Source organism: Colletotrichum godetiae (genome assembly GCF_030913485.1).
Source record: "Colletotrichum godetiae strain CBS 193.32 chromosome Unknown BDP55scaffold_21, whole genome shotgun sequence".
Classification (NCBI taxonomy): domain Eukaryota; kingdom Fungi; phylum Ascomycota; class Sordariomycetes; order Glomerellales; family Glomerellaceae; genus Colletotrichum; species Colletotrichum godetiae.
The window spans coordinates 598,376-625,604 of record NW_026851269.1 but is presented as its reverse complement, the minus strand read 5'-3'; the positions used below and the strand labels follow the sequence as shown (position 1 = coordinate 625,604).

The window sequence follows — 27,229 nt, the reverse complement described above, 5'->3', positions numbered from 1 at the left end:
GTCAATACTCTTGGTCTGGTTCCTTCGCTGTCCCAGAAGTCGACCGGGACGAAAGAGTCGAAACCCGGGTGCGTGTTCAGTTGCACGTTTCCGTCCTTCCAGCCCGTCCAGGGTTCCTGGACGAGGACCACATCTATCTGAGCCTCCCAGCAGAGCTGCAGGAAAGCCGTGTGCGCCGGGGAGATCTTTCCGACGTTGCCCTGCGCAACGCGTAGCATCCGTGGGGTCGCCGCTCTCGGCTTACGTCTCCGAGTCGAGTTCGAGGTGGGTGTAGGCATTCGCGACGTTGTAGTTTGGCTTCTGTGCTGCCCGTTGGCTCCTGCTTGGCATGGGTAGCACGGGACGGTCGATGGAGGTGTTGTCGGGGAGTCTTCGCCTTCGCCTTCGTCCGCCTCGTCTTCATCCATGCTGCTGCTGTCAGTGCTTCCGTCACCGAGGCAAACGATCGAGCTTGCGGAGGGCGTTCTCGTGCGCGCGCGCTTGGCGCCGGGTTGCTGGTTCTGGCTGGTGGAGGTAGGGACGCCTGCCGCCTCCTGGCTACTGTCGGATCGAGTAGCCTTGTACAGAGTGTCCGATGCTTTCTGGCCGGCCTTCCGGATCCGAGCCCGCTCCTTTCGACCGGGAAGGGAGACGACGCCGTTTACGGCCGAGGGCCTCGCTGGGCAGTCTGTGTGGCTGGCTTGGAAGGGGCCGCAGCAGTTGGCACATTGGGGCCTGGCCATGCAGGGTCCCGTTTCGTGTGAATCGGAAGGTCTTCCGCAGTTGCTGCAGATCGGTCGTCGTCCGCAGAACCGGTTGGAGTGGTAGCCCTGGCAGCCGGGGTCGTGTCGGATGAGCGTCCTTCGTTTCTTGACGGGCAGAGATCTGCCGCTTTGGTTGAAGAGCCTGAAGGGCGTGACCTCTGATGTGAATGATATGAGCCAAGATATTTCGTTCGTGACTGGGTTGGGCCCAAGGCGGGACGGTCGAGCAAGGACAGGCTTCTGTCCTGTCTGTGCGAAGACCTCATCTTCAACGAGTGTGGCTGGGTCCAGGACGTCCCCGCCAATGCTGTGTAGTTTTGTTGGGCATCGCGGCACAACGTAAGTGTACCACTTGATAGGCGTCTCGACCTGGTGGGCGCCGAGGCATTCCGCCAGCTTTGCCTTACTTGCAAGTAGTCTTTCCTGTATTTGCTTGTTTCGCGGCTTCAGAGAGTAACCTGTGCTGATATGGTAGACGTGGGGAAGGTCCGCTAGCCCCAGGCCAACGGCCTTACAGACGATCTGTCGTACGGCGAACGGTGCGATCTTCCGAGCGGCCGCTAAGCTTTCTTCCGGGACGCGGGCAAAGATGCGGAGGTCCTCCTTCGGCTGCGCCTGCGGCTGATCCTCGGCGGGGAGTGTGGCCTTCGGGCGGGCAGAGCTCTGGCAGCTCTGGCCGCTCCGGGTCGCCGCAGTGGTGTTGCCCGCCATCGGTGCGACGACAGCCGCCCAACTCCGGGCCGCTATTGGGCTTGTCTCGTGATTGATCAGTCTCTTGAGGGTTTGAATGACATAGGCAGTGGCTTCTTTCGCGATCTGCTTTCTAGAACCGTCAAAGCTGGCGACAACGCTGTCGACGGACCGTGCAATGGTCAGAAAGACGTCTTTCCGTGCCTCGTACTGTCTAGCTTCTTCTGCAAGGGCTGTCAAGACGGACCCTGTGGCAGATCCGCTCGGAGCAGATGCGGTAGAGGCTGCGGGCCCCTCGGCCGAGGTAGGGGCGTCGGTGGTGGCATCAAGCTGGCTTCCCGTTAGGCTGGGCCGGGTCGGCTGTGCCTCGGCGTCGCGGCGTCGCTTAGCTCTTGAGGTGGGGTTCGGCTCCGGAGGTGTCCCGGAGCCTGATTCGGGGTCGGCTTGGTCGGCCGACATCAGTCCGGTGCCCGACGGCGGCTGTGAGGCCATCGCGGATGCGGGCTCCGGCAAGGGGAGGTGAAGAGTTTTCGGCTGTTAGTAATTTGGTGGTAGGCTCACTCATTCACTAACAGCAGATGCCAAGAAAAATTAGGCGAGAGGGAAGTTGCATGACGCTGTCGGCTCCTGCCGAAGAGAGAAAGCTTCAATTAACTGTCTGATATCAGAGTTTGACTTGCAGAGTATAAGATCCAAAGCCATGTAGTCGTTCGGAACCTCATACCGACGCCCTTTAGTCAAGTCGCTCATCCCATCTTCTCGCCAGCTCGAAGAGCCTCCCCGAAGACAAATTCTGAGGCTGCGCTCATCGTCAAGACCATGCACTTCTCCCGACTCTCCGCGTTGGTTCTGGCCAGCAAATTGGTCAGTGCTGGGAAGGGTCCCTTTCTCGAGCAGATTAATGACTCGACCTGGGTCATTGGAAATGATCATTGGAACCTGACCCAGGGTTCGCTATACGCAACCAAGCTTTTCTGGGAGGGTGTCCCGGGCGCCGATCTTGTGGGTTCGGCGGCCGGCCACTACGTCGGCTACGGTAACCCAACCGTCTCATCGCAACTTTACTTGATGAAGCTGTGCTGACTGACATATTGCAAAAAAGATGGGGAGAACAATCTCCAGTTCACAAACGCCACAATCACATCCCGTGGTACAAACTACATCGATGTCAGCTTCTCCGCCGCTGCTGGCGACTTCCACTGGGTAATCTTTGACGACTTGACCGGCGCGTACCAGTACTTTGTCAACCGGGCCCTCCCCGACATCAGCATTCTCCGGACTCTGTGGAGGTTGGCCCCCGACGTCTTCCCCAACGGTCGCACCCACCTCAAAGACGAGCCCTTGCCCGACTTTTCGCTGTACGCCACCGCGACCAATGTCCAAGATGAGACCTGGCAGCTGGCCGATGGATCCTTCATCACAAAGTACGACTGGTCCAACGCCGTCAGGGATCGTGATTTCTATGGCGTCTATGGTTCCAAGGCCGGGTCTTGGTACATCCATCCCACGACGGAGTATTACAACAGCGATCACCTTAGCCAGACTTTGACGGTGAGTGATTAGAGACTCCTGTAATCTCTTGTGCAAATTTCTGACCTGATGACAAGATCCACCGAGAGTCAAAGACTGGAGATGCCGTACAGCTCAATGTCGTTCAGGACACCTCTCACTTCCGCGTTGGCAAGACGGTGCCTCAACCAGCCGGCAAGGTCTGGGGACCTTGGCTGTGGTACCTCGTAAGAAGACCTTAATCACACGAAAATCCATGTCTCAATATCACTGACATTTTCACGCAAAGAACAACGGAGACGTAGCGGATGCCGCGCAAAAGCACAAGGAAGAGGTCAAACACGTTCCCTACACTTGGTTCAAGGACACAGCCTACCACTCTCGCGGCGGAGTCCAGGGAACTCTGGTCCTCTCTGACGGCCGTCCCGCCTCAGGCGCCGCAGTCTTCCTCGGTGACACCGACACGACCATCCGCCCCTCGATTCAAGGCAAGAACTACTACTACACAACGTACACCAACGACAAAGGCCGCTTCTCCTTTGACAATGTTCGCACGGGCGGGTACGCCGTCTACGCTACCTCCAACGGCGGAAAGCTGGCCGATGTGTACACAAACTTCACTGTACCCCTGACGATCACCAAGGACAAAACGCTGAACCTCGGCGAGCTCTCGTGGACAATCCCGAAGAGCAAGCGCATCTTCCAGGTGGGCGAGTTCGACAAGAAGGCCAACGGATTCAAGAATGGCGGTGTGCCTTACCAGCACGGCGTGGCGGCGGAGAGCCCCGCAAACCTGACCTTCACCGTCGGCAAATCCCAGAACGAGGACTGGTACTTTGCGCAGTCCGCTATCGGAAAGTGGACGATTGAGTTTGATATTGCCTCGACGGACCTCGCCGCCAACAAGACGGCGCTGCTGAGCGTGTCGCTGGCTGGGTACTCGCAGAGCGCGGCTTTGGATATTGACGTCAACGGGCAGGTTCACGGTTCCCTGAGCAAGGACTCGTTGACCAGCGATCCTGCTCTGTACCGGTCCGGCAAGGTCAGCGGCGAGTGGCGGTTCTTCCAGTACAAGGTTGACACCGATGTCCTCAAGGCTGGTCAGAATACTGTTGGATTCACGGTTACTCGTTACACCCAGTGGCGAGGTTTCTTGTATGACAGCATCATCTTCGAATGGCTTTAGGTCAGCAAGTCGTCTAGCTGATTTAAAACCGTATCACGCCCAGCCATAACAGTTGAAGAATCAGAAAACTAGTGACATAAGAGACTATGACGGCTAGAAAATCCATTTTGTCCCTGCTAATAATGACCCCAATACGGCTAATTCTACTGCTGTTGCTGTTGCTGAAACCGAAGGAATTCTTGGAACCGCTGCTGTTGTTGAGGGGATAGTTGTGCCGCCTGATTTTGGCCCGGAATGCCTGCACTGTTGGAATTGCTATGCTGTGCACCCAAGGCTGTGTTTGAGCCGCTCATCCCAGAGCTTCCTAGACCAGCGTTGCCTGTATTGTTGTTGCTCACCCCAATGTTACCCATGCCGAAGCCGGCTTGAGACGACTGTGAGGCGATGGGGTTACCCTGGTTTTGCAAATTATTGAACCCGGGCCCGGCCATTCCCATGTTCTGCATACTACCCATTCCCATCATGCCAAACTGTTGCGGATTATGAAAGACGACCGGTACCCCAAAGTGCTCGCCCTTGACGATGATGGGTCCCGGGATATGATTCCCCTGCTGATGGAATTCGGCTAGCGCCACGGCCGTTTGGAAGGCATTTCTGATCTGTCTTCCGTTCCAAACTGGCTTGTGGTCATCCCTCATTGTCTGCAAATTCCAGAGAGTGGTTGAAAGAGCTTTGATCTCATCGCGGTTGAATTTCACGTGCTGGGACTCGTTCTCTGGTGCAGCTGCCACTGAGAGTTCTTCCGAGCGATCCATTTGCACTTCCCATATCTTCTTCGTTTGCTCATGGGTGAGGGGTGAATAGTACAAAGCCATTGACATGCGGGATTTAAAGGCCTCGTCAAAGGAGCCTACTTTGTTAGTCGTGAGAAAGAGGATGCCTTCGTAGTATTCCATCACCCGAAGGAAAACTGCTCTCAGAAGTCAGAAAAATTATCCCATTTGATCCAACATGAGAACAAGTAGCCAATCGCAAAGGTACCAGATACCAGTGCATTTCGCTCAATGTTGTCTTGGATTCTTTCGGCCAGGAAGACGTCGGCTTCGTCGAAAAGCAAGACACACTCCCAGGCTTGTGCCATCTGGAAAGCAGCCTGAAGATTGGATTCTACTTCGGTTGGAGTCATCCCCAGGTCACCTGTTCTACAAATCAGAGTCCCGTTCTGATTGATCCAAAGGTATGGTACGCACCGCAAGTGATTGGCAATAATGGCTTATTGTAGTAGGCTGCAACGGTTTCTGCGATTAAGACTGTTAGTTTACATTGTGATTACCAGCATGAAATTGGGAAGGGATATTTACCCGCAGTTGAAGTTTTGCCTACTCCAGGAACCCCATGCAACAGCACAATAAGCCCCTTTCCTGTATTTCATCAGCCCTCAAGATCTCTTGGATGGACGCTCATCAGTCCCATACCTTTGTCCTGGATGATATCAAATTGGCGCCGCTCAGACTTGTTCTTGCGGAAGTGAGTTGCCATCAGAGACTTGATGATGGTTCTGTGGCCGTCATCTATTTGAAGATAGTCCCATGCCTCCTTATCTTCTCCCATTCTCGTGAGACTATGTCCTTGAGTTTCAAGTGAGCCAGATCCGAGGCGTATACAAGCTGGATTTTGTGTGTCAGCAATTTATATTGACTCCTCCCTGAAAGACTGATCATTGACCTACCCCACCGACGTGTACGTAGAACAAAAGCAAAAACTCTGTTGGGAAGCAGAAGAGTTTCATTTCCTTCAGGAGGTTCCCGGCCGTACACCTCTACAGGTTGAGATTGATCGGTATAGTTGAGAACGTCCTCCGCTATCCGAGCATCCCACACTCTGTCATCGTCTTTTCATGAGGGCGCGGGTGGGGGAAGATTGTCATCGAGCGATGTTTTCTGTCCTTCGACATTTTCAGCCAAGCCCCAACTACCTCTGGACGATCTTCCGGGCTTCCAACTTGGAATTTCTTGTAGGCAACGATGGAAATCCACAACTACTGGGCTTTCCACGGCCTCCGAAATCATGACAGCGGAAGTGAGTGCTCCTCTCTCGGGACGGCGAAGAATAGTTCCCTCGGGTTCGTATATGAGACTTTGACCTCGGTAATAACTGTAAGACCATTTTGTGTAGGATATGAAGTCTTGTCCTCTGGTCTTGCAGTCTGCCACATTAATGAAGCCATCTCGCTCTGCGACGTCCAGTGGAAGAATCGGGAGGGAACGAATGCTTGTCAGATCCCTGAATATCTCAAATTTGAAGTCTTTGAAGACACGAATGAACCGGGTGCCGTCATAGTCCAGGTGATAGCATTCGATCACGAAAGGCAGAGGCTTCAAGTCGTTCAAAGCACCTCCTAGTTGGAGATGGGCTTTTTGAGACGAAGAGCGCCAATTTTCGGATCTCTGTCCTCCTTTACCTTGGACTACACGCCAAAGCTTCTGGGGGACCGCCGGGTCTTTGACGTAGACGATACTTCCCGGCTTGAAGACATGCCATAACTCTTGGTAGTGAACCCGGACATCGCTTGCTCCCTCGGCCTCAATTGCCTTTCCTAGGGGAAGAATGTACTCGTCCATGAAAGAAACGAGAGTGCCTAGGTCCTCAGATGCTTCTTGGCGTTCCTCTCGGGTCAAAGAATTCCAGGCGTACGCAGGAGTGAAGATGACGCCGTCTCTCACCTCTCTTGTCATTGACGGCATTGCATCCTCCTTCGTTTCGCTTTTTTCACTGGCATCGACTTCAGTCGACGCTTTTGAAATTTCGATATCTTCGTCTCCGTCTTTGTCATTGAGACAGGAATTCTCGACGGTGTAGAGAGTATGCTACAATGGATTGATTAAATCAGCCCTAGGTAAGAACCACTCACAAAGTTCCGTTCCATCCGTTAAACACTCCCCCGGCTTCTTCGTGGTCTGACTTTCAAAGAGAGGGCTTTCAAGGTACTTACGAGACCTACAACTTTTGGAAAGAATGTGGAAGAAGACACCATCAAACAAAACATCGAAGGCAATGTGGCCAAGTTCCGGAATGTTGTTTTGATGAGCCAACACAAACACATAAACAAATCACTCAAAGCCCTCAAAGAGCAACTGAACAGCCAATTGAAACAAGCCGACTGGACTCGAGGTCAGTTTTTTCCTTTGCCACAACCAAAGTCCTTAGACTATCAGAATTGCAATTTGACGCTCTCATGACAAGACAATCCAAAAGCTGAAAAGCTTATAACGAAAGCGTTTATAACTCTCGATGAACTCCGTGCTAGCATTGGATTCGATCCAAGAATTAACCAGAGAGATATGGTTACGTCAATGATAGATGCACAGAAGGTCTGCCCGCCAGACATGATAAATCATGCCATGCTGGCGCTTCATGATAAGAAGTTTACCTCTTGGCTTCAGTCCAACGACTCCCGGATACTGTTTATCGAAGGAAGAATGAAGTTAAGCTCTGAACAGGAGGCAGCGTCTCCACTAACAATACTCTCATGTGCTCTCGCACAGTTGGTGGCGAGACAACCCGAGCGCAGTCTTCCACTAGTCTTTCTCTGCGGCCAGCACAATAGACTAAACGATCCTTTCTCTGGCTCCAGCGGCGTCATAAGGGGCTGGAGTTCTCTCGTCGCCGAGTCTCTTACACCGCGGGATGTCGATCTCTCAGCCATCAACTTGAGCTTCATAGACGGCGTCAGAGCTCAGCAACTTGGTGTGCTCTGCATGCTTTTCCGTCACCTGGTCTTGGCTGCCACGGATAAGATTGTCTTTATCATCTTGGATGGCGTCTCATGGCTTGAAGTGAGCCGCCACGCCCAGGGGTTGGCGGATGTTGTGTTGTTTTTAGGCAATTTTGTCACTGCGCTGAATCAACAAAACTACGGCGTGATTGTCAAGGTGTTAATTACGAGCCCGTCGACCAGCAATTATGCTAGAAAGTGGCTTCCGAAAGACTGTATACTGGAGATGGATAATGTTAGATGATCACCTAGATTTCACGAAACCTGGCACAGACGAGGTGTCTAAGACGCGCTTCCCATTTGACCGTTACTCTCAGTTTGAACATGAGCAGGCCTGTCATTGTATCTCATTTGCACTGAGCCATGACGTTGACTAGGAGCAAAGTGAATCAAAAGATGTCAATTAGCAATTGCACTTGGTAGCAAAAGTAAATAGTGCCCGCCCTTAAAAGGGTGTTCGAGCAACCCCGTATTCTTCGGAACCCTGATGAAGGACCCCTTTCTAACCGTCCATAGCAGTAACCCAGAAACTGTAATCTAGCCTTTCGTGGACCTAGTAGACTGACGTAACTATCCCGTCTCGTACCGTCAAGGTTGAAGAAGATAGGAGTATTATAGGATTCGTAGATCTCTTCGTTCTTGCTGCTATCTAGAAAAGTTTATACCAGATCGGTTCATGCAAATGTACTTAGACACTTCGTTCTATACGATAAGTTGACCACAAACTTTAGATAACCTTGATAACATCTTCTACAGGTGATACTTGAAATCCAAGTCCCAATCACCAGTCTTGACCTTTCTCTTGTCCTCCATCTCCCCACTTTCAATCTTCCTCTTGATCTCATTGCAGTGACGGATGTAGAACCACTTTCCGACAACTAAAAGCTGCGAAACACCCAACGCACCCACAGAGAACGCATTGCCGAGCAAATAAGGTGCTTTGCGATAAATCTGGCCCGCCACAATACCAGCACAGTTACCAATAGCCTGCTGCATACCAATCGCCGTAGCGCGGCGGTACTGCGGCGCAACATTGACGTTGAGCCACGTCAGGTTCAACCCGGGACCGTTGTAGACGGCAATGGCGCAGAGGAAGGTACCAAAGAACTTCACGCCGCTGCTCGTCGGGCAGATGATGAGAATGTAGCCGATGATGCCCGGGATGTTGGCCAGGAAGATGAGCGGGCCGCGGACGAGGATGCGGTCTGAGAAATAGGCTGTCGTCAAGAAGGCGATGGCGCCGAAGAGGAAGACGGGGATGCTGAGGTATTGGGCTTCGATGCTTGTGCGGCCCATGGAGACGATGATGGAGGGGAGGAAGGTACTGAAGCCGTAGAGGAGGATATCTTGGCAGAATTGGATGGCACCGCTGTTGGCTGATGTTAGCATTGATTGGGAACCAGAGTTGATGGTGTCTTTGAACGTACCTGAGGTAGAGCTTGGGGTCACGAAGCTCAATCTTAATCTCCTCCCAACTGAACTCATCACTTCCCATGTACTGCGCACGCTGTGCAGCCCGAACCTGCATCATGCGCTTCTCCTCGTCGTTGAGGAAGTAGGCATCCGAAGGATCATTGGGCAGACCGAACCACAGAATCGGGGCAATCAGGATGCTCACAACACCCTCGATGATGAAGACCCAGCGCCAGCCAGCATACCCAGCCACGCCATCCATCTTCAATAGCGCATACGCCAACAACCCGCCAAACGCGCCCGCGATAGCAGAGCACACAAACAGATACGACACCCTCTTGGCCTGCTCGTCGCGCTTGTACACCATGGTGAGATACAGATTCAGCGCAGGGAACAAGCCGGCCTCGCACATGCCGAGAACGAGGCGCACGGTGTAGAGCCCGCCGATGCTGTGGATGAAGCCCGAGAAGACGGTGGAGAGGGACCAGATGATGCACAGGCCCGTGAGGAGGACGCGCGGGGTGATGCGCTTCATCATGATGGTCCACGGGGGCTCGAAGACGACGTAGGTTGCGTAAAAGATGGAGATTGCGGTTGAGAATTCTTGGGTTGTGGCGCCGATGTCTTCGGGCATGCCGGCGACGCGGACGTTGCCGATGTTTGTGCGGTCGAGGAAGCAGGTTAGGTAGACAACCATGATGATTGGGACGAAGTAAGCGTCGAGCTGGTTCGGGGCATCATTGTGTTAGCTTGCTGTGGTGGAATATATTCTATGGAGTTTGAGACAAAGTAAGTTGCTAACCTTTAAGAGAAGCTTCTTCTCCGCTGCGGGATCAAGGGACTCGATTGCCATTGTACCATTGTTGGATTCTGAGCGATCAATGTCGCTGCCGAGTCCCTTTTCCGCGCCGGCGCCGGAGACGTCGTCGGGGGTAGAGATGGTCGCCATGACTGGATGGAATTCGTGGTGAACTTGTGGCCTAGATGAAGTCCCCAGCAGACTAGTGGTCTGTATTCTGCAATAGTCGGGGTTCAATGGCGATGGAGATTCGCTACCATAGTCTCGGGATTGACAAAGGTGGTAAAGAGTTGATCTCTTTAATCTAGAAGAAGTCGATGGGGCAGACCGCCTTTATCATTGTGCCCAACCTACGTGTGATGTGACCATTGACGATAATGGAACGATATGGACAGGCGGAAACCAACACCAATTACCTGGGCGCGCTATCTCTTGCCGAGACACCCATTTGCAGGCACGGGCATATGGGTTCACGCGGTATCAAGGGTAGCATCGCGGGAGGGGGGGCTAGAGAGAGAGAGAGACGCGCGGAGAACGACTCCTGCGAGAGCTTGGCTAGCTACCCTGACTACGGATAACCTAACGCATGCCTAGACACCAGCGAACTTGTCCACGGCCAACCACGAAGATCGGAGGTCCTCGCCGACCCCTGATACTTGCGGGGGAATTTGGGAAACGTTCTCCCACATCTTCCCCACCGTCAATGTTGATAGCGCTGATAGCTGCTCGTATCCACCCGGCCCACCGGCGTCGGAGTGGCGCCCCTATCGAATTAGTCTCCAGGATGATTCATGTAGGGAACCTGGGAATGGGACACATGGACAGAGTTTGGGACTTGGGAAACGGTTCGGTAACGCTTGTCGATAAAGCTTTGAGTGCCATTGTCAATTGATAAGTTTCCTGACTCTAACCAGGCCATTGGCGTCCAGTCTACACTTGCTAAAGTTAGCTTGCCCAGCCACCGGTTGTGATGTCAGGATGATGCCTCCGGGCTCGTTGCCCGAAGCTTTCGGGATTTAACCCATTTAAGTTTGATCCCTACATATCAGCCCCCCCTGGCAGCCCTGCAGATCCCCTTAAGAAAAGCCGCCAAATGGGCAGATTCCGTGGCTAAAGCAAGATAAGCCAGTATCCACAAACAAGGACTAAGGACAATGGCAGATTATCATAGATTCATAGCTAAGGGAAGAGAAAGCCTCTGCGGCACTATCATCAAATCATAATAGTTAGATATACACGTAGATACCATGTGTTCTTCACACATCCATCCTATCATCAGCCTGAGTCATGCCAGCCGCATGAGTCCATTGCGAAAAGTCAAAGCTCGCGTCCATCGCCGGGTCGGCAAAGCCTTCTTCCCAAAGACCAAAGTCCATCACCGTGCTCACGCTCTCGTCGAAAAAGGGTTCACCTAAAGAGCTGTTGTCGACAACGGGGAATGTCACCCGCTGCTGACCCGCCACGCCTTGCATCGCCATCAGGCCTCCTCCTTGAGCATCGCCCATAGCTATAGGCAGTACACTACTGCTACTGGTCGGGTGCGCACTTGGAACGAGCCCTCCTTCTCCCGCCGGCACTAGCAATTCCGTCGGCGAGAAGCTTGTCGGGAACGGAGGCAGGGGCTCGGCGTGGGCATTCGTCCCGGACATGACGGCCGAGCGAAGATTCGCGAGGAGCTCGTAGCGGGCGCCCATGTAGCTGTTGCCGCGCTCGCCCATGCCTCGGAGGAGATCGAGACCGGCGTTCATTGCCATGATGCTGGACGGGTCTGTCGGAAAGGCGACGCAGACCATGACGAGGACGATGGAAGCTGAGAAGACGTGTTCTCCGTCCATATACCCGTACGTTGCTGTGTCGTTTACGGTCAGCCAATGAATGAATGCAAGCTTGCATGGGGGGGAAGGTTGTGTAACACTACTTGCCAACCAGATCTCTCTGCGCTGCCACAGTCATGATGTTAATGGTGTCCTGAGCCGCACCGATGCACATGTCAATCACCCTGACAGTCGTCTGCGAGAATCCCTCCTTCCAGCCTCGCTCTTTCTCTTCGGTATCGCTACTGGCGCGAATCTTTTGCAGTCGCTTCTGCACAACGTGGAAGAGTAAAGGCCGCGCGGTCATGTTGATACACTGATAGTAATGTGCAAAAGTGCTGACGCTCTCGCGACTAATACTCAGCCGGGCAGGATCGAATCGGAGTTCATCTGGCAAGTTGCTGTTCCATTTGGACAGGCTGAGAACGATGCCCTGGACTGACGCCATTAATCGTTTTCCAGATTTGGGCGCCGTCTTGCTGGTCTTGCGATAGATGGTGTCGTGGATTTCACCAAGGATCCGCGAGAGTTCGGTATAATGCCGAAGCACCACTGCTGGGCAGTACTTTGCTTCTGTGAGGAGTCTCGAAGGCAGATCGACACCGATATCCTCGTCCTGGATAGTAATGGGATTTCCCGATTTAACCGACAAGATGCGATCTAGGCTGTACACAGACCACCACACTCGGCGACGATGTTCGCGTGTTGCATTATCCAAGGCGGCCGGGTTGTGGTCCTGGCCTTGCAATGCGCTGGATGCTGGACTGAAACCAATCTCATGATGGAGTCCCAGTGAGATGGCCATACGAAGAGCCATACCGGTGTATAGGAACGCAGCATCACGACGGTTCATGTTCTGCATGAAATAGCCAATGAGAGCCAATGTTTCCACACATAGTAACGACCCTTCTTCATGCGTATCGGGCAGTAGATTCAGAGCATGGGTGAAATAGTCAAATCCCGGCGGACCCCTGAAATCGACCCATTGGTTGACAGAGTAGAGTTGACCGAATGCCAGTATGATGAGGACCTTTGCGTATGACAGACATGCTTCTCTATCGGAGGGATCAGGAGGGCCTCGGTAGGCCTCGATGAGCAGTTGATCGAAGCTAGCCTTGGGATCTGTAAAGGCGAATATCGTCCCAATGTAGGTGTACTGTGCAGCGAATAGGCGTCGGGCAATGTCTATCGGCGGTAGGCGAACTTGCGTCCTCGCTTTCTCACGCCTGGAAGGAAGAGCACTGGGTTCGTAAAAGTTGGTGTTGGCGTCCAAGCTGCCGTCATCACCGTAAAATCCTGAGAGATTTCTCACACTCCGTAAGAAATTGTCCGAATTACCAGGGCCTTTGAAACTCGTCGAGGGCTTATGGACGCTCATCTGGTTGAACGGCTCAAGTAATGGGTGTTCGTCTTCGAACTCTTCCTCGTGATCCTCGGCTGAGATGCGGTGGGCAGGAGGTTTTCCAGGGATCGGAGCTGGCAGCTGAGACTGCCGAAGAAGCGAAGCTGGGTACAATTAGTACACGACTAACATGATTGCTGCTAGTCACTCACCATCATACGCTTTGGCTTTGGCTTCGAGTTCTCGTAGGTAGCTAAGCAAGATATTAGTTGCATAATTCATGAGTTGGAGGTCAGCCGTAAGACTTACGCCTCTGTGACGGTGATCTTAATACTCGTCTCATACGCACAGCTCAGGCCACTATCACGACACCGCGAACAGGCAGGCTTCTCTTTCGAGCAATACGATCGTCTTTGTCGGCAATTGGCACATCTATCTCAAATCTCAGCATCACTTCTAGAGAATCCATAGGGTGAAGATCAAGAAAGCAATGCAACTTACGCCACAGGCCTTGAGTTTCCGACATCACTTGGGGATGATGAGGGCCCTGCTTGAGACGGAGACGGCGAAATAGGAGCCATGTTCTGACATGTGTTTTGGTAATACCGATATGACATATCTCTCACGGAATCACTTGGAAGAGGTGGGGATGGTCGAGCCCCATACCTATGGCACGCGAGATGCAATTATCCGTCGATATCGTCCACTTCCCCAAGTTCTCGAAATGGAGTTTGTGACAAATGGAAACTGTTTAGACCGGGGTGTTTGTCAAGACTCAACGCGGGGAAGGCAAGCTGTTGAAGTTTCGTGGCCATGCACCCTGCTCACGGAGGGGATTTAGTCGGCGCAGAATCACCTACGTCTGAAGGACCAACACACATCGTGGTCTTGGTATCGGGCTGGAGGATCGGTGTTTATGGAGAATACCCCACAGCCGTGATTATTGCTGGAGGGGTGAGAAAGCCGTTAGGTCTTTTTGCCGATGATGGAGCCATTCCTCTTTCAGTCCTCAGTACGTACTGTCTCAGAGATCGGATGACGTCGGCTTCTAGATAATCCGAGTGCTTCTCCTTCTAGCCAATAAGGTTGGGGAGATATGCTGTTATCGTCGGGGACCCACTCCGACGGCTACACGCGGGCGTCTGCCGGTTAAGAGCCCCACAAATCCGTTTTCCCGCCTTCGACACCAACTCGCAATTTCACTCCGATTCTCATCATCATGCTTTATCAAGTATCGCGCAAATACCGCACTTCGATTCGCTGATATCCTGATCGGGGACCCACCCCGGCTGTTCAACCAGTCAGATGTATGCTTTCACTCATCAGCGGTGGGAAACTGCGATGGCGACGTCCGACCAAAGGCCGATGTGGCTGTAGCATCTGAGAAGTCAGCGATACGGCACGCCATCAGCCGCCGGCCAGGTGAACCTTACTGTCTGAGTTTTGATCGAATGGCCTCATCGGAAAGCGTGTTAGCAAATGTGTGAGTTCCAGGTAAGCGGCCACCCGATCGCGGCCTTCTTCCGAGCCCCATTTCCCGATCTAAGCAGCGGCCAATCGTTACATGATCACGATAAAGGCAGGAAGAAGTTATTCTCAATATAAACATTTGCGCATACCTTCATCAGGTTTCCTTCAGCGACATATTGTTTTACGTTCAACATAACTTAGTGCTGCTTTGCTCCAACCACTTCTATACCCCAGCCCAACTTCTTTTCACCGGGTTTGTCTTCTTGACGAGCCCTCTCACAAGCAGCAAGCACCACGTTCACACTTCATCATGACGGTCAAGTCATATCGCATCCGCATCTCCATTGATAGAGGTGGCACCTTCACCGATGTTCACGCCGCGATACCAGGCAGGGGAGACATCATCCTCAAGCTCCTTTCCGTCGACCCCGCCAACTACCAAGATGCTCCGACAGAAGGCATCCGCCGGATTCTGGAGATGGTGACTGGTGAGACACTACCTAGAGGACAACTGCTCGACCTCTTTCACGTTGAGTCCATTCGTATGGGCACGACGGTAGCCACAAATGCCCTCCTCGAGCGGAAAGGCGAGCGCGTGGCTCTCATCACTACCAAGGGCTTCCGCGACTTGTTGGCGATTGGAAACCAGTCACGGCCAAACATTTTTGACCTCTCGGTCGCACGGCCAGAAGTCCTCTTTGACGAGGTTGTCGAGGTGGATGAGCGTATCACTATGGAGGATTACACCGAGGATCCCGCCTCTGTCAAGACAAGCCCCACATCCCATGACCCTGAGCTCGTTACGGCTATCACTGGCGAGACGATTCGCGTCCTCAAGAGGCCGGATCTGGAAGAAATCAAGACACAGCTCGAAAAGGTCAGAGAACAGGGTTATCGATCCATCGCCGTTGTCTTTGTTCACTCTTACGCCTACCCGGACCACGAGCTCCTGGTTGGCAGGGTCGCCTCGGAGATGGGCTTCTCCGTCACCCTGTCTTCAGAAGTTCAACCCATGATCAACGTCGTGCCCCGCGGCATGTCTGCCGTGGCTGATGCCTACCTCACGCCCGTTATTCGTCAGTACATCGACTCCATCTCGGCCAACTTCAAGGGCGGATTCGGCGCGGCCGCGACTCGTATCGAGTTCATGCAGTCGGATGGTGGCCTCGTCGACTACCGCAAGTTCAGCGGTCTCAAGGCGATTCTTTCGGGCCCTGCAGGAGGTGTTGTTGGTTACGCCCAGACTTCGTGGGATGACGAGGAGCGCCAGCCTGTCATCGGCTTCGACATGGGCGGCACCTCGACAGACGTCTCCCGCTATGCCGGCGTCTACGACCATGTTTTCGAGACCACCACCGCCGGCATTGCCATCCAATCCCCCCAGCTCGATATTCACACCGTCGCTGCCGGAGGTGGCTCCATCCTGACCTGGAAGAACGGTCTGTTCAACGTCGGGCCCGAGTCCGCCTCCGCTCATCCCGGCCCAGCATGCTACCGCAAGGGCGGCCCGTTGACCGTGACGGATGCGAACTTGTTCCTGGGTAGGCTGTTGCCGGAGTATTTCCCCAAGGTCTTTGGCCCCAAGGAGAACGAGCCGTTGAACCGAGAAGTTACCGCCGCCAAGTTTCTCGAGCTGACGAGCGATATCAACAAGGATAGAGAAGCCTCGCGTCTGTCTCTGCTCTCCCCCGAGGAAGTCGCTCTCGGCTTCCTCAAAGTCGCCGATGAGGGCATGGCGAGCCCGATCCGCGCGTTGACGGAAGCTCGTGGTTACGAGGCTGGCGCACACCACCTGGCTTGCTTCGGCGGTGCCGGCGGTCAACACGCGTGCTCCGTTGCCACGGTCCTAGGAATCTCCCGCGTCATCATTCACAAGTACTCTTCCATCCTCTCAGCGTACGGAATGTCGCTTGCAGACGTGGTCCACGAGATTCAGAAGCCTTCCGCTATCACCTACTCGGACGAAACAAAGGGCAGCATTCAGGCGCAGCTCGAGGACTTGTCTTCCCAGGCTACTCTGGAGCTGATGAAGCAGGGCTTCACCGAGGATCTCATCACCCACGACACTTACCTGAACATGAGATATGCTGGTTCTAGCAGCTCGCTGATGATTCTGAAGGGTGCGGACTGGGACTTCAAGACGGAGTTCGAAGACGCTCATCGCCGGGGCTTCGGCTTCCATTTCCCCGAGAAGTCCATCATCGTCGACGATATTCGTGTTCGTGCTACTGGTGCAGCTCGTGCCAAGGTTGAGAAGAGCCCGTTCGCCCAGATGAAGTCTGTCGAGGCGTCCACGGTTTCGACCCCTCAGCCCAGTGGCACCAACAGCGTCTATTTCGAGAGTCACGGCCACCTCGATACCGCGGTCTACCAGCTTCAGACGATCCCCGTCGGTGCCCGCATCTCCGGCCCGGCCTTGATCATTGACAACACTCAGACCATCCTTGTCACGCCGTCCACCACGGCGACAGTCCTCGAAAGCTACGTCGTCATCGACCGCGCCCCAGTAGGAAAAGTCGCCAAGACGAGCGGCGAGCAGGAAGAGTTCAGTCCCGTCCAGCTTACCGTATTCGGCCACCGCTTCATGTCTATCGCCGAGCAAATGGGCCGCACCCTGCAAAAGACAGCCGTCTCCACCAACATCAAGGAACGCCTCGACTTCTCCTGCGCCATCTTCAGCCCCGACGGTGGCCTTGTCGCAAACGCCCCCCACGTTCCTGTCCATCTCGGATCCATGCAGTTTGCCGTTCGCTACCAGCACGAGCTGTGGGAAGGCAAGCTCAAGGACGGCGATGTCCTCGTCTCCAACCACCCTTCCTGCGGCGGTACCCATCTGCCCGATATCACCGTCATCACCCCCGTATTTGATGGCCCAGAGCTGGCCTTTTATGTCGCCTCGCGAGGTCACCACGCCGACATTGGCGGTATCCTTCCCGGCTCCATGCCGCCGACCTCCTACGCACTCTGGCAAGAAGGCGCGGCCATCGAATCGACGAAGCTCGTTAGCGAAGGTCGCTTCAATGAGTCCGAGGTCCGGCGCCTGCTCCTCGAGGAACCCGCGCAGTACGACGGCTGCTCCGGCACCCGCAGACTGCAGGACAATCTCTCCGATCTCAATGCGCAAATCGCTGCCAACGCAAAGGGCATCTCGCTCATCAAGGCCCTCATCACGGAAAACGGCCTCGCCACAGTTCACCGGTACATGTACGCCATTCAGCACACGGCCGAACACGCCGTGCGTGAGCTGATGCAGTCCACCCTCGCCAATTTCGGCTCCAAGCCCCTCGTCGCGGTGGACTACATGGACGACGGCACGCCCATCTGCCTGAAAATCACCATCTCGCCCGAGGACGGCTCCGCGACATTCGACTTCACCGGCACCGGCCCGCACGTCCTCGGCAACACCAACGCGCCCATCGCCATCACCCACTCAGCCATCATCTACTGCCTCCGCGGCCTCATCTCCTCCCAGATCCCCCTCAACCAAGGCTGTCTCGCCCCCATCGACATCGTCATCCCCAAGGACAGCATCCTCAACCCAGGCGCCGGCCTCGCCGTCGTCGGCGGCAACGTCCTCACATCCCAACGCATCACCGACGTCGTCCTGAAAGCCTTCCGCGCCTCCGCTGCCAGCCAAGGCTGCTGCAACAATCTCACATTTGGCACGGGCGGCAAAGACCCCGTGACGGGCGAGCACAAGGACGGCTTCGGGTATTACGAGACCATTGCGGGCGGCGCCGGCGCGGGCCCGACGTGGCTTGGCCAGAGCGGCGTGCACACGCACATGACCAACACGCGCATCACGGATCCCGAGGTCTTTGAGAAGCGGTACCCGTGTATCCTACGGCGCTTCCAGCTGCGCAGTGGGTCAGGTGGAAAGGGTAAGAATAAGGGCGGCGACGGGACGATTCGGGAGATTGAGTTCCGGGTACCGGTGCAGTGCTCTATTCTGAGCGAGCGCCGGAGTCGGCGGCCGTATGGTATGGAGGGTGGCGGTGATGGCGAGGCCGGGTTGAATTTGGTTATTGTCAAGGATGATATGACTGGAAAGGATCGTACTGTTAATCTGGGGGCCAAGGCGACGACAAAGTTGAGGGCTGGGGAGACTGTCATTATTCAATCGCCTGGTGGTGGTGCGTGGGGAGTTATCGAGGCTTGATGGCAGCATGGGCAAAAGGTTAAGTGGGAATGCATTTTTTGGAGTTGTGAGGATTTGATTTTGTATCGCGTTGATTTGTAGACTACTAATTGATTCTTCATCACCAAATCTTAAACGCCATCCAACTCGTGTGATTACACTTCAGTGTAGCCTTCCGGTGACAACGTGTCACTAAATCCTCTTCGCTTCGAGGCATTATGAATTGATATATTCAACTTACTCTTCTCAATCCATTTCGTGTGCAACTGACCGAGTCCTCCCAATCTAGTCCGTCTTGCCGATGAACGTCCCCCTAGCGCTTTTGAGCTGCTGGATGAGAAGCTTGCCTCAAGCCACAATAGCAACTCTTGATTCCTCTACTGGCCAGTCGAAGCCGTCCCGCAGACAACATTCCCTAGTTACCGGCCTTCTCCAATCAACGCCTGCAGGGCTCATCATAATCTTCAATCACTTCTGACTCTATCGTCGAGAATCGCTGCTAGTGTGCCTGGTAGGTTTTAAGACCCGCTCCCACACCCCCACATCTCTGCCCTCTCGCTAATCCGATCAGTTCAAGGCGGCTCCAGCGAGGTCCCCGCAGCACAATCGAGACATCGTGAGATTTCAATCTCCATCTGCCCTGGTGGTCTAGCGGTATGATTCTTCCTTAGGGCTATTGACTCATTGAGCAATCAAGACACTATCATGGAAGAGGCCCCAGGTTCGAATCCTGGCCAGGGCCCGTCTATCTTTTGGTGTTGTTGATCAAGTAGTGGTGACCTTTTTGACGTGCCTGGTGTTTTACTCGGTGTTTTTTTAGTATGTATGTACCTAGAAATCCGCTGATCCGGGTAGTTGCGGGTAGTTGGCCGGTTATGTCCTGCATGTACGTCTTTCTTTGTCTCTGCATGGGAAAGCTGCAGAGATTCCGTTGAACAATGACTGCATATTCTCTTGGCAAAGAATCGTACCCGCGACAAGCGAGAATGGCGATGGATCGATGGGGCCCCATTCATAAGACGGCATTTTCTGTGGAAAAGGACATCGGGGCGTCGGCCGGAAATACCCCTGTCCATGCTCGGCCGGTCTCGGCCTCGAATGCGGGGGAATCGGGTCAAGATCCGGGGAGCGGATATCCGATAGGAACCCGTAGTTATCTGCCCATTTGGGGTCGAGTTCAACGGATACCGTCCCGATAAATAGTCCTGCTAGCCTCGGTCACGATACCCGGCGCGTTTGACGTTGTTGGAACATTAAAGCCTTCGATACTGCAGCTCATCTTCTAAGTGTTCGTCTCACTCATATACTCTATTCAACTCATCAACTTTCATACTTGTTATTACTCTTCATCATCTTCTAGACCTCTAGCATTCTACAACAAAGACTAAATCAAAGGCCATCAAAATGTCTCCCAGCAAGGTTCCCCCGCAAGGCATCTGGGCCCCGGCCGTAACGCTCTTCAACCCAGAGACAGACGAGCTCGACCTCGAAGCCCAGGCAAAATACTATTCCTACCTCTCCAAGACCGGCCTCGCAGGCCTCGTCATCCTCGGCACAAACGCCGAGCAGTTCCTCCTCACCCGCGAAGAGCGCAAGGCCCTCATCGCCACCGCCCGCAAGGCCACCGGCCCAGACTTCCCCATCATGGCCGGCTGCGGCATGCACTCCACAAAGCAGGTCCTCGAGCTCCTCTCCGACGCAAAAGAAGCCGGCGCCGACTCGGCCCTCGTCCTGCCCCCGGCCTATTTCGGAAAGCAAACCACCCCGCAGGTCATTGATCGTTTCTTCGACACCGTCGCGGAGAAGACGCCCCTCCCCATTGTGATTTACAACTTCCCCATCGTCTGCAACGGCATCGACCTCGACAGCGGCACCATTGCCAAGCTGGCCAAGAAGCACGACTCCATCGTCGGCGTCAAACTCACCTGCGGCGCCGTCGCCAAAATCGTCCGCCTCTCCGCCGAGCTGCCGGCCGAGAAATTCGCTACCTACGGAGGCCAGTCCGACTTCCTCCTCGGCGGTCTCACCTCGGGCAGCGCGGGCTGCATCGCGGCTTTCGCCAACGTCTTCCCCCGCGTCACGGTGCAGATTTATAAGCTGCACAACGAAGGTAAGCTCCAGGAGGCCATCGCTCTGCACCAAAAGGCCGCGATTGCGGAACAGGCGACCAAGGCGGGCATCGCAACGATCAAGTACGCCGCGTCCGTGTACACGGCGCCGCGGGCCGGGTTGAAGGGCCAGGAGAAGCTGTTTGCGCCGCGGAGCCCCTATGTTGAGGCTAGCGAGGACCAGAAGAAGACTGTGCACGCTTTGATGGATGAGTTGAACAAGCTTGAGGAGGAGCTTGCTGGTTCCAGCTGAGTGGGTTGTTCAAGTCGTAGTTGTTGGTTGTTGGTGAAACGGTCAAAACGTGTGCATGTCTTGTCTTGAAAGACAATGGGGACTATGACATGCTTGCAGAGATTGCCAATCTTTTGCTAGGATGAGGGTGGTGCCTGGGTGCGTCAGAGGCTGCAAGTCATTTTTAGCTTGCATTCCAGGCTGGGGCAGGGAAGCTCGGCCATCGATCTGGCGTGACAGGGATGGCATGGAAGGACCGTGTATTATGAGCACATGATAGAAACATGAATGAAAAAAAGACTAAATAATCAACGATGGAAGAGAGCTGTCTCCAGTAGTTCTGAGACGTTTCTGATCCTCACATCAAGTTATGGACTGCTGGATCAAGTCCCCCTTTGTTCGCTAGGTAATGATCCCGAGATCAACGCAAGATTTTCATAAGTCAGCAGGGTAATTAGCCCGCCGGGATACACGGACCTGCTTCCGCGAGCTCTAGGTAGTCCACAGCATCCACGATGGAGATAAGATGGCGTGGAAGGAATTTAGTCTAGATGACGCTCTATTGATCCGAGCTTCCGAGCTTCCTACGTTTATCATATAGAGAAGGGCAAAATCGAATAGCATGCGGGCTAAGGCAGCCAACTTGAAGCTTGGCTACCTAAGCGAACTCACTTGCGAAACCCCTTAAGATGACCGTGACGACCCAGGCACACGGGAAGGGATAGACGGCCCAGTCTGATGTCGATCATTCGCGGTACAGCGGGGCGCTCGGACTGCTTCCTTGAAGAGTTGTACGCCACATTTCTCGACGGCAGTCGAGTTCAAAGAATTTCCTGGGATCCACGGCAAGTGAGGGAGGGGGAGGGGGGGTGTGAAAGGGGGGAGAGAGAGCAAGCCACAAGAGCAAGGGGGAAGTTACTGTTGAGTGAGGTAAACAATAAGGCAAACGGTTCACCGAGAAAAGTCGAAATGATTAAAGAAAGTAAGAGAGCTCTTGCCCCGAAACGATGGGTAGTAGCGATGTTAGACAGTTTATGAGGGCGCGAAGGATGGTTTATCAGGCCAGTTGCTTGCGTTCTGTCATCCAGACCTTTCCTCATTCCAGCCACAATCTGCGGTATGGCTTGAGGGAAAGGGCCCAAGGCTGACTGAAAACGGTTACGAGATCGACGGCTCCAGCAAAAGAAGAAGAAAAAAGTCCTCTTTCCTCTCAAAGCCCTTCCAGAATAACTCTTAACGTCTTTTCCGTCCAAGGGAAAAGAATGAAAGAAGAAGAAACAAAAGGATTCTTGCTAACGCTGGGCATCGCACCCAACCTTCGATAAGGGTCTGTTTTGGCAATCCAAGACACGATGTTTCTCGATGGTGCATAAGACAACCATACCATCCACGACTCTTGTCCCAACACGGTTGGGTCGATTGATCCACGCCGCCACACCAATCCCCGCATGCGGTCGACCTTCCAGCGCCTCCCACCTCTGCCGCTCCAGCTGCTCACAACGAACTCAAGCCTCGCGGCAAGCCACATTATAAGAGGGCAGGCAGACTGGTGGAAGTGAAGACCGAGGAGGCACTAGAGGCATGGAGGCGGACGCTAACACGAACCGGAGCTTTGGAACCATGGAGGGCACGGTGGTTTCCCCTTTTCTTTCCCGCGTGAGGTGCGCCCGTCAAGAAGGCATTAGGGCTGTCAATCGTCCGTATGGTGGGGGGAGGATGGGAGCCGGAGGAGACCAAGTTCGAGAGTGTCCTGATTGTTTGGGTCAAGGAACTAGAGGAAAGGCCTTTTCGGGCGAGGAGGAATCGTAGGAAATGCATTTGCCAGCCGCGAGTTGAGACGTTGCCGTGTGACAAGCCACACTTCCACGAGCCCAGAAAGAGGCGGCGACGCGCGACATGCTTGATATGTTCTACTGGCTGACTGTTCTTCGAAAGCCACACCGGATGCTTCCATCGCTTTTGTTCTCATAAGGTCTCAGCAGTGCCCCCTTTTGGAGTTGTTCCACATGGGTTCTCTGGTTCCTGGTCGATTTACTCTCTGTAACACCCCCGCCCCAGTCGCCCCCACAGACTCATCTCCTCGACGAACGACGACGACGACAACGACAACGACAACATTGTGGTTATCTCGAGCCGAGTTGGGAAATAGACCTCATGTACATGTGGTTTTAGCCAATCGGTCGTTACGTAGATCCCTTTATTGGGACTCGTATCCCTTTCATCATGACGTCTTTTACCGAGTTGGTTGGGAAGGTGAACAACCTCGATGACCCGAGGCCTGCGTTGAATCAGAAGCCGGTGATGCTTGGCATCGTGATATCGTTCTTGGTATGTCCCTCCTCCTTGGCACTGGGCAAATGTACATGTACGTTGAGCTGTCCAAAAACATTATGTTAACAATCGGTGTGTAGATACTAGCACTGCTGTGTGCGGGCATGCGAATATGGACACGCATCTTCATTGTTCGGGCTGTAGGATTGGACGACTTCTTTCTGGTTCTGGTCATGATTTCAATCTCAGTTGGAAGCATTGGCACTTGCGTCGGTATGTCAGAATACGCTTACAACTACCCCGACATACTTGGTCCGAAGCAGATGCTGACAAGTGAAATAGCAATGGACTATGGGCTTGGTGATCATTTATTATTGATAGAGTACTATAGATTCATCAAGTTCATGAAGGTAAGTGGTTTCCCTTTTCATGATATGGACTCTCACTTCTCATTACGGAGTTCTGACCATGAGAAACTAGATTTTCTACATCTGCAACGGCACATTACCGGTATCAACATCCTTGATCAAGATAGCCATCCTGCTCCAGTACCTCCGGACATTTGAGCGCGGATCAAAATCACGAATGTTTACCATTGCCATGATTTGCATCGTGGCCATGTGGGGAGTCGCCTTCATCTTCCTCGCCTGGGTACCCTGCATTCCCGTCGCAGCCTACTGGGACTGGTCAATACCCTACCGCGGACGCTGGGGGTTCGGGACGCAGGTTGCAGAGGAGCTGATACGGACGTACGAGGCTCACGCCACGAGCAACATGATTCTCGACTTCGTCATCTTTGCCATTCCTTTGCCGCTATACTTCAACACCGAGGCGAACAAAAGGTCCCGTAAGAGCGTTCTCGGCCTCTTTTTGCTGGGCAGCCTGTAAGTTCTTTTCTGAGTCGATTCTCATTACCATCATCTCGCTTTTTACGTAGTTACTAACGGCATATCAAGCGTCTTGATGCTCTCCGCCTGGCGTCTCGTAGCCCTAGTCCGCTCCCGCGCCGGAACCTACCCAACCTTTGACCCAACCTGGGCCGCCCCCGGCCCCATGGCCCTCTCCATCCTCGAGATCGACATGGCCGCCATCTGCGCCTCCCTCCCCGTCTTCTGGCCTGTGCTGCAAAACAGCATGGGCATGATCTTCGTTACGCACGAGGTCAAAGTCACCACGGAAACGATCGAGACGACGCGGAGCCGCGAAGATGACGAGTGCCTCGAGCTGGCCGACGGCGCAGGGAGCGGCTCCTTTTCTTTCGCGCAGCAGAGCCCCGGGCTGGATACGACGGAGCTGATTCAGCAGTACCAGAAGCAGACGGACATTTTTGGGAGTTACCTCAAGCGTAAGACGACGAAGGATGTGGAGATTGTACCGCCGCCGACGACGCCGCATCCGGCCAAGGAACCCGAGATCTTTGGGAGTTATTTGAAGGGAAAGACTACGACGGATGTGAATGCGGACCCGACGACGAAAATGGTGTGATCCACAGAGGTTAGGTGCCGCTGTAGGCCCGGTCGGTAACCTGTGGTGCTTGTTTTAACGACTTGACGATGATATCCGGGAGTACTGTTGATGGGAAATATGTTCGCTTGGTTTATTCACTTTTTCCTTTTCTTTATCACTATAGATACCTCTAACTTCAAGTTATCCTCGAGAACTTTAGGAAGAGAAGTAAATTTCAATCGATTTCAATCGATTTCTGGTGTCCCAACCAAACGTGCTGACCTCAAATCCATGTGTTCGAGATGTTTTCGATCCAAGACGTGGTCAACCTATCATGTCCGATGTATTAATAACTTCAAATGAGCCCGTTAACTCGTGCGCCATGATTGGAATAGACCTAGTTGGCATGTGATCACTTCCGAATCCGTATTGTGACCTAGGGAGTTGGCTTGCCGCCTCCATCTTACTTGGACGTGAGCCTCTCATCGCCGGATGCAGTAAGTCCTAACGACTGCCGCGGAACTGATTGACTCCGTGACAATGAATGCAAGGGCAGATGAAACGACATACCCGGGATCAGCTATTTAATTCCCGGTAAAGAGGCACGTATTGGGGCAAAGCTTCGAATTTCATTATCCACGGGATACCGGCTTGGAGCATCGATGTCAAGGGCCCTGACATGTACCAAGCCCAAAATATGCTGAAATTCACAATGCAAATCTTTGGTCCAATATGTCTGTTTGTCTGCCAGTTTCCTCGCTTGTTCGTCGAGCTTTGGAAAAGTAGTTCGGCTTCATCAGAAATTATTAGCTAAAGCCCGCATTTAATCCTGTGATAACCGATTTGTCTCGGTTACTACTTTCGTACTTACCACGGCTTCAAGTCTCCTGCATGTCTTCTTTCTCGCTATCGAACAACGATGTGGAGCTATCGAACATAATTGTAGATTACTTCTCAGAAGCAGATTTCTTAGATGACAAGTCCACACCAAAGATCCCCCCACCAAACTGAACCCGGAACTTCTTGGGGCCAAAGCTGAACCTCGATACATCGGTAGAAAAGCCCGCGGCAGCGGTGGCAGCATCATCCTGCCCATTGAGCACAACCTTAAGACCGCGCTGCTCAAGAAAGCCGTTGTTCCATCCCTCGACAATCTCTGTCAGGCGCTTCTCCATGAACTCGTCTTCGTTTGCCAACTGCTTCTTGTCGTCGACATCAATGGTTGCATCGAGCGCTGCGGTGATGTTGGAAGCAAAGGCGGCCCAATCCTGGACGGAGATGTCACGACGAGTCTGCCATTCCTCGGCCGGGTCTGGTAATGTGAGAGAGAGGGATGTGGCGCCGGGTCCGACGGCGATGTGGTGGGTTTGGATGGAGTCTGGGCGTGGGAAGGGCGGTTGGCGGGAAACGGATGAGACCGCGTCGTTGTAGGAGGGAGGAGGGATGTCAGAGCTCAAGATTCTGAAGCGGTATTCTCAGCGTCTTTCTGTATGATTTATTTAAGAATGCAGAGTTGTTCACGTGTAGTGAGGGGGTATGTGTTGGCAGAAATGTTTTGATATCTTGTAGAGGCTCCTGAAGCTCGCGGGGTTCATGGCATCTTAAACCGAAAGACCTAAAGTGGTCAAATTAGGCAATGTGACATTTCTGATGGCAAAGTAGAATAGTCTCTTCAAAACAGCGTCAAACCAACGGGCGAATGATATTCGGTTTTCAGCTCTACAAAAGGCGGCCTCCTGCGGCACAGCCCTACGCCCCCCAATAATGGGTGGGATTCATCAAACATCGGAATGTCTGTACATGTACGGACAGACATCATACCAATGTGGCAATGAAGGATCGAGTTCTCATCCCTATGCATGGGAAAATACGATACAAGCCCTCATATATGAATCAGGCCTTGTACTAACCCGGCAGAACGGAAGCGAGATTCTTGCTCATATGGGCTGGACTCCTCCACTTGTACGGATGGGACGCCCTCGCCTTCTTCATCAAGACAGACTGTGCGCCTCTGGCTTGAAAAGGCCGTATGTGCCACCAATCAGCTTTGTTACTCTTGTTCGCAGTGAAGCAGCGCAGAAGGCAAGATAAGCAGGGATTGGCTCTTATCCAGCAACATAGGTTCCTCACTTTGCTGAAATTATGTTGGAACCAACAGACGTTTTCCAGAACCAACACGGCCAGATCTAGACCCTCGTATGCATATAAGCCTTTTGCGCCTGTCAAGATGGGAAGCTGGAGAGTTCAGGGACACTGGGATCAGGGGTATGAGGTGACAACGAGGCAAGTCAAACGTGTTCATTCGTTCTCTTTACGCCATCCAACACGCACAACGACACGAATAAATCCCAAT

The 27,229-nt window shown here is 53.5% G+C and overlaps 9 protein-coding genes and 1 non-coding gene across 10 annotated transcripts; 6 read left to right on the top strand and 4 right to left on the bottom strand.

Moving 5' to 3' along the window:
* Positions 1-2,252: 2,252 nt before the first annotated feature.
* BDP55DRAFT_632244 (polysaccharide lyase family 4, domain III-domain-containing protein) lies at positions 2,253-4,128 on the top strand (the record flags this gene model as incomplete). The annotated part of the gene is made up of 4 exons (XM_060572396.1): positions 2,253-2,469; positions 2,536-2,984; positions 3,041-3,169; positions 3,232-4,128. 4 exons carry the CDS (start codon positions 2,253-2,255, stop codon positions 4,126-4,128), a joined length of 1,692 nt encoding a protein of 563 aa, XP_060429569.1.
* A 143-nt stretch (positions 4,129-4,271) lies between these two features.
* Positions 4,272-6,812, bottom strand: BDP55DRAFT_728862 (P-loop containing nucleoside triphosphate hydrolase protein; the record flags this gene model as incomplete). Its single annotated transcript, XM_060579499.1, has 6 exons — positions 4,272-5,038; positions 5,110-5,265; positions 5,319-5,366; positions 5,430-5,489; positions 5,544-5,735; positions 6,530-6,812. 6 exons carry the CDS (start codon positions 6,810-6,812, stop codon positions 4,272-4,274), a joined length of 1,506 nt encoding a protein of 501 aa, XP_060429568.1.
* Positions 6,813-7,409: 597 nt separating this feature from the next.
* On the top strand, positions 7,410-8,087 carry BDP55DRAFT_632241 (uncharacterized protein; the record flags this gene model as incomplete). Its single annotated transcript, XM_060572395.1, has 1 exon — positions 7,410-8,087. One exon carries the CDS (start codon positions 7,410-7,412, stop codon positions 8,085-8,087), a length of 678 nt encoding a protein of 225 aa, XP_060429567.1.
* Positions 8,088-8,228: 141 nt separating this feature from the next.
* BDP55DRAFT_157575 (major facilitator superfamily transporter) lies at positions 8,229-10,580 on the bottom strand. Its single transcript, XM_060565645.1, has 3 exons — positions 10,059-10,580; positions 9,271-9,980; positions 8,229-9,212 (listed from the first exon to the last, which is right to left on the bottom strand). The coding sequence occupies exons 1-3, from the start codon at positions 10,203-10,205 to the stop codon at positions 8,594-8,596; spliced, it is 1,476 nt and encodes a 491-aa protein (XP_060429566.1). The 5' UTR covers positions 10,206-10,580; the 3' UTR covers positions 8,229-8,593.
* Positions 10,581-11,209: 629 nt separating this feature from the next.
* On the bottom strand, positions 11,210-14,158 carry BDP55DRAFT_664511 (fungal-specific transcription factor). The gene is made up of 5 exons (XM_060574949.1): positions 13,713-14,158; positions 13,521-13,643; positions 13,424-13,464; positions 11,978-13,375; positions 11,210-11,904 (listed from the first exon to the last, which is right to left on the bottom strand). The coding sequence occupies exons 1-5, from the start codon at positions 13,826-13,828 to the stop codon at positions 11,312-11,314; spliced, it is 2,271 nt and encodes a 756-aa protein (XP_060429565.1). The 5' UTR covers positions 13,829-14,158; the 3' UTR covers positions 11,210-11,311.
* Positions 14,159-14,991: 833 nt separating this feature from the next.
* BDP55DRAFT_552712 (hydantoinase B/oxoprolinase) lies at positions 14,992-18,840 on the top strand (the record flags this gene model as incomplete). Its single annotated transcript, XM_060569227.1, has 1 exon — positions 14,992-18,840. The coding sequence occupies one exon, from the start codon at positions 14,992-14,994 to the stop codon at positions 18,838-18,840; it is 3,849 nt and encodes a 1,282-aa protein (XP_060429564.1).
* Positions 18,841-19,456: 616 nt separating this feature from the next.
* On the top strand, positions 19,457-19,561 carry BDP55DRAFT_t181. Its single transcript has one exon. It is a non-coding gene; the product is annotated as a tRNA-Pro (tRNA).
* A 317-nt stretch (positions 19,562-19,878) lies between these two features.
* Positions 19,879-21,513, top strand: BDP55DRAFT_664507 (dihydrodipicolinate synthetase). The gene has a single exon (XM_060574948.1). It carries the CDS (start codon positions 20,224-20,226, stop codon positions 21,178-21,180), a length of 957 nt encoding a protein of 318 aa, XP_060429563.1. The 5' UTR covers positions 19,879-20,223; the 3' UTR covers positions 21,181-21,513.
* A 1,660-nt stretch (positions 21,514-23,173) lies between these two features.
* Positions 23,174-25,194, top strand: BDP55DRAFT_664504 (uncharacterized protein). The gene is made up of 5 exons (XM_060574947.1): positions 23,174-23,487; positions 23,571-23,703; positions 23,773-23,840; positions 23,911-24,314; positions 24,387-25,194. The coding sequence occupies exons 1-5, from the start codon at positions 23,383-23,385 to the stop codon at positions 24,913-24,915; spliced, it is 1,239 nt and encodes a 412-aa protein (XP_060429562.1). The 5' UTR covers positions 23,174-23,382; the 3' UTR covers positions 24,916-25,194.
* Positions 25,195-25,522: 328 nt separating this feature from the next.
* Positions 25,523-26,995, bottom strand: BDP55DRAFT_744552 (uncharacterized protein; the record flags this gene model as incomplete). Its single annotated transcript, XM_060580516.1, has 3 exons — positions 25,523-26,337; positions 26,787-26,891; positions 26,931-26,995. 3 exons carry the CDS (start codon positions 26,993-26,995, stop codon positions 25,824-25,826), a joined length of 684 nt encoding a protein of 227 aa, XP_060429561.1. The 3' UTR covers positions 25,523-25,823.
* Positions 26,996-27,229: the final 234 nt, after the last annotated feature.

What these genes read in the sequence shown, in the direction of transcription:
- BDP55DRAFT_157575 (XM_060565645.1), bottom strand. Translation starts at nt 10,205, where the DNA reads ATGGCGACCATCTCTACCCCCGACGACGTCTCCGGCGCCGGCGCGGAA. An exon ending in AGAAGAAGCTTCTCTTAAAG is followed by an intron (nt 9,981 to 10,058) that starts GTTAGCAACTTA and finishes GCCCCGAACCAG; the next exon opens with CTCGACGCTTACTTCGTCCC. An exon ending in GACCCCAAGCTCTACCTCAG is followed by an intron (nt 9,213 to 9,270) that starts GTACGTTCAAAG and finishes ATCAGCCAACAG; the next exon opens with CGGTGCCATCCAATTCTGCC.
- BDP55DRAFT_664511 (XM_060574949.1), bottom strand. Translation starts at nt 13,828, where the DNA reads ATGTCATATCGGTATTACCAAAACACATGTCAGAACATGGCTCCTATT. An exon ending in AAGATCACCGTCACAGAGGC is followed by an intron (nt 13,465 to 13,520) that starts GTAAGTCTTACG and finishes TATCTTGCTTAG; the next exon opens with CTACCTACGAGAACTCGAAG. An exon ending in AGCGCAGAGAGATCTGGTTG is followed by an intron (nt 11,905 to 11,977) that starts GCAAGTAGTGTT and finishes TAAACGACACAG; the next exon opens with CAACGTACGGGTATATGGAC.
- BDP55DRAFT_664507 (XM_060574948.1), top strand. Translation starts at nt 20,224, where the DNA reads ATGTCTCCCAGCAAGGTTCCCCCGCAAGGCATCTGGGCCCCGGCCGTA.
- BDP55DRAFT_664504 (XM_060574947.1), top strand. Translation starts at nt 23,383, where the DNA reads ATGACGTCTTTTACCGAGTTGGTTGGGAAGGTGAACAACCTCGATGAC. An exon ending in AAGCATTGGCACTTGCGTCG is followed by an intron (nt 23,704 to 23,772) that starts GTATGTCAGAAT and finishes CAAGTGAAATAG; the next exon opens with CAATGGACTATGGGCTTGGT. An exon ending in CTCTTTTTGCTGGGCAGCCT is followed by an intron (nt 24,315 to 24,386) that starts GTAAGTTCTTTT and finishes CGGCATATCAAG; the next exon opens with CGTCTTGATGCTCTCCGCCT.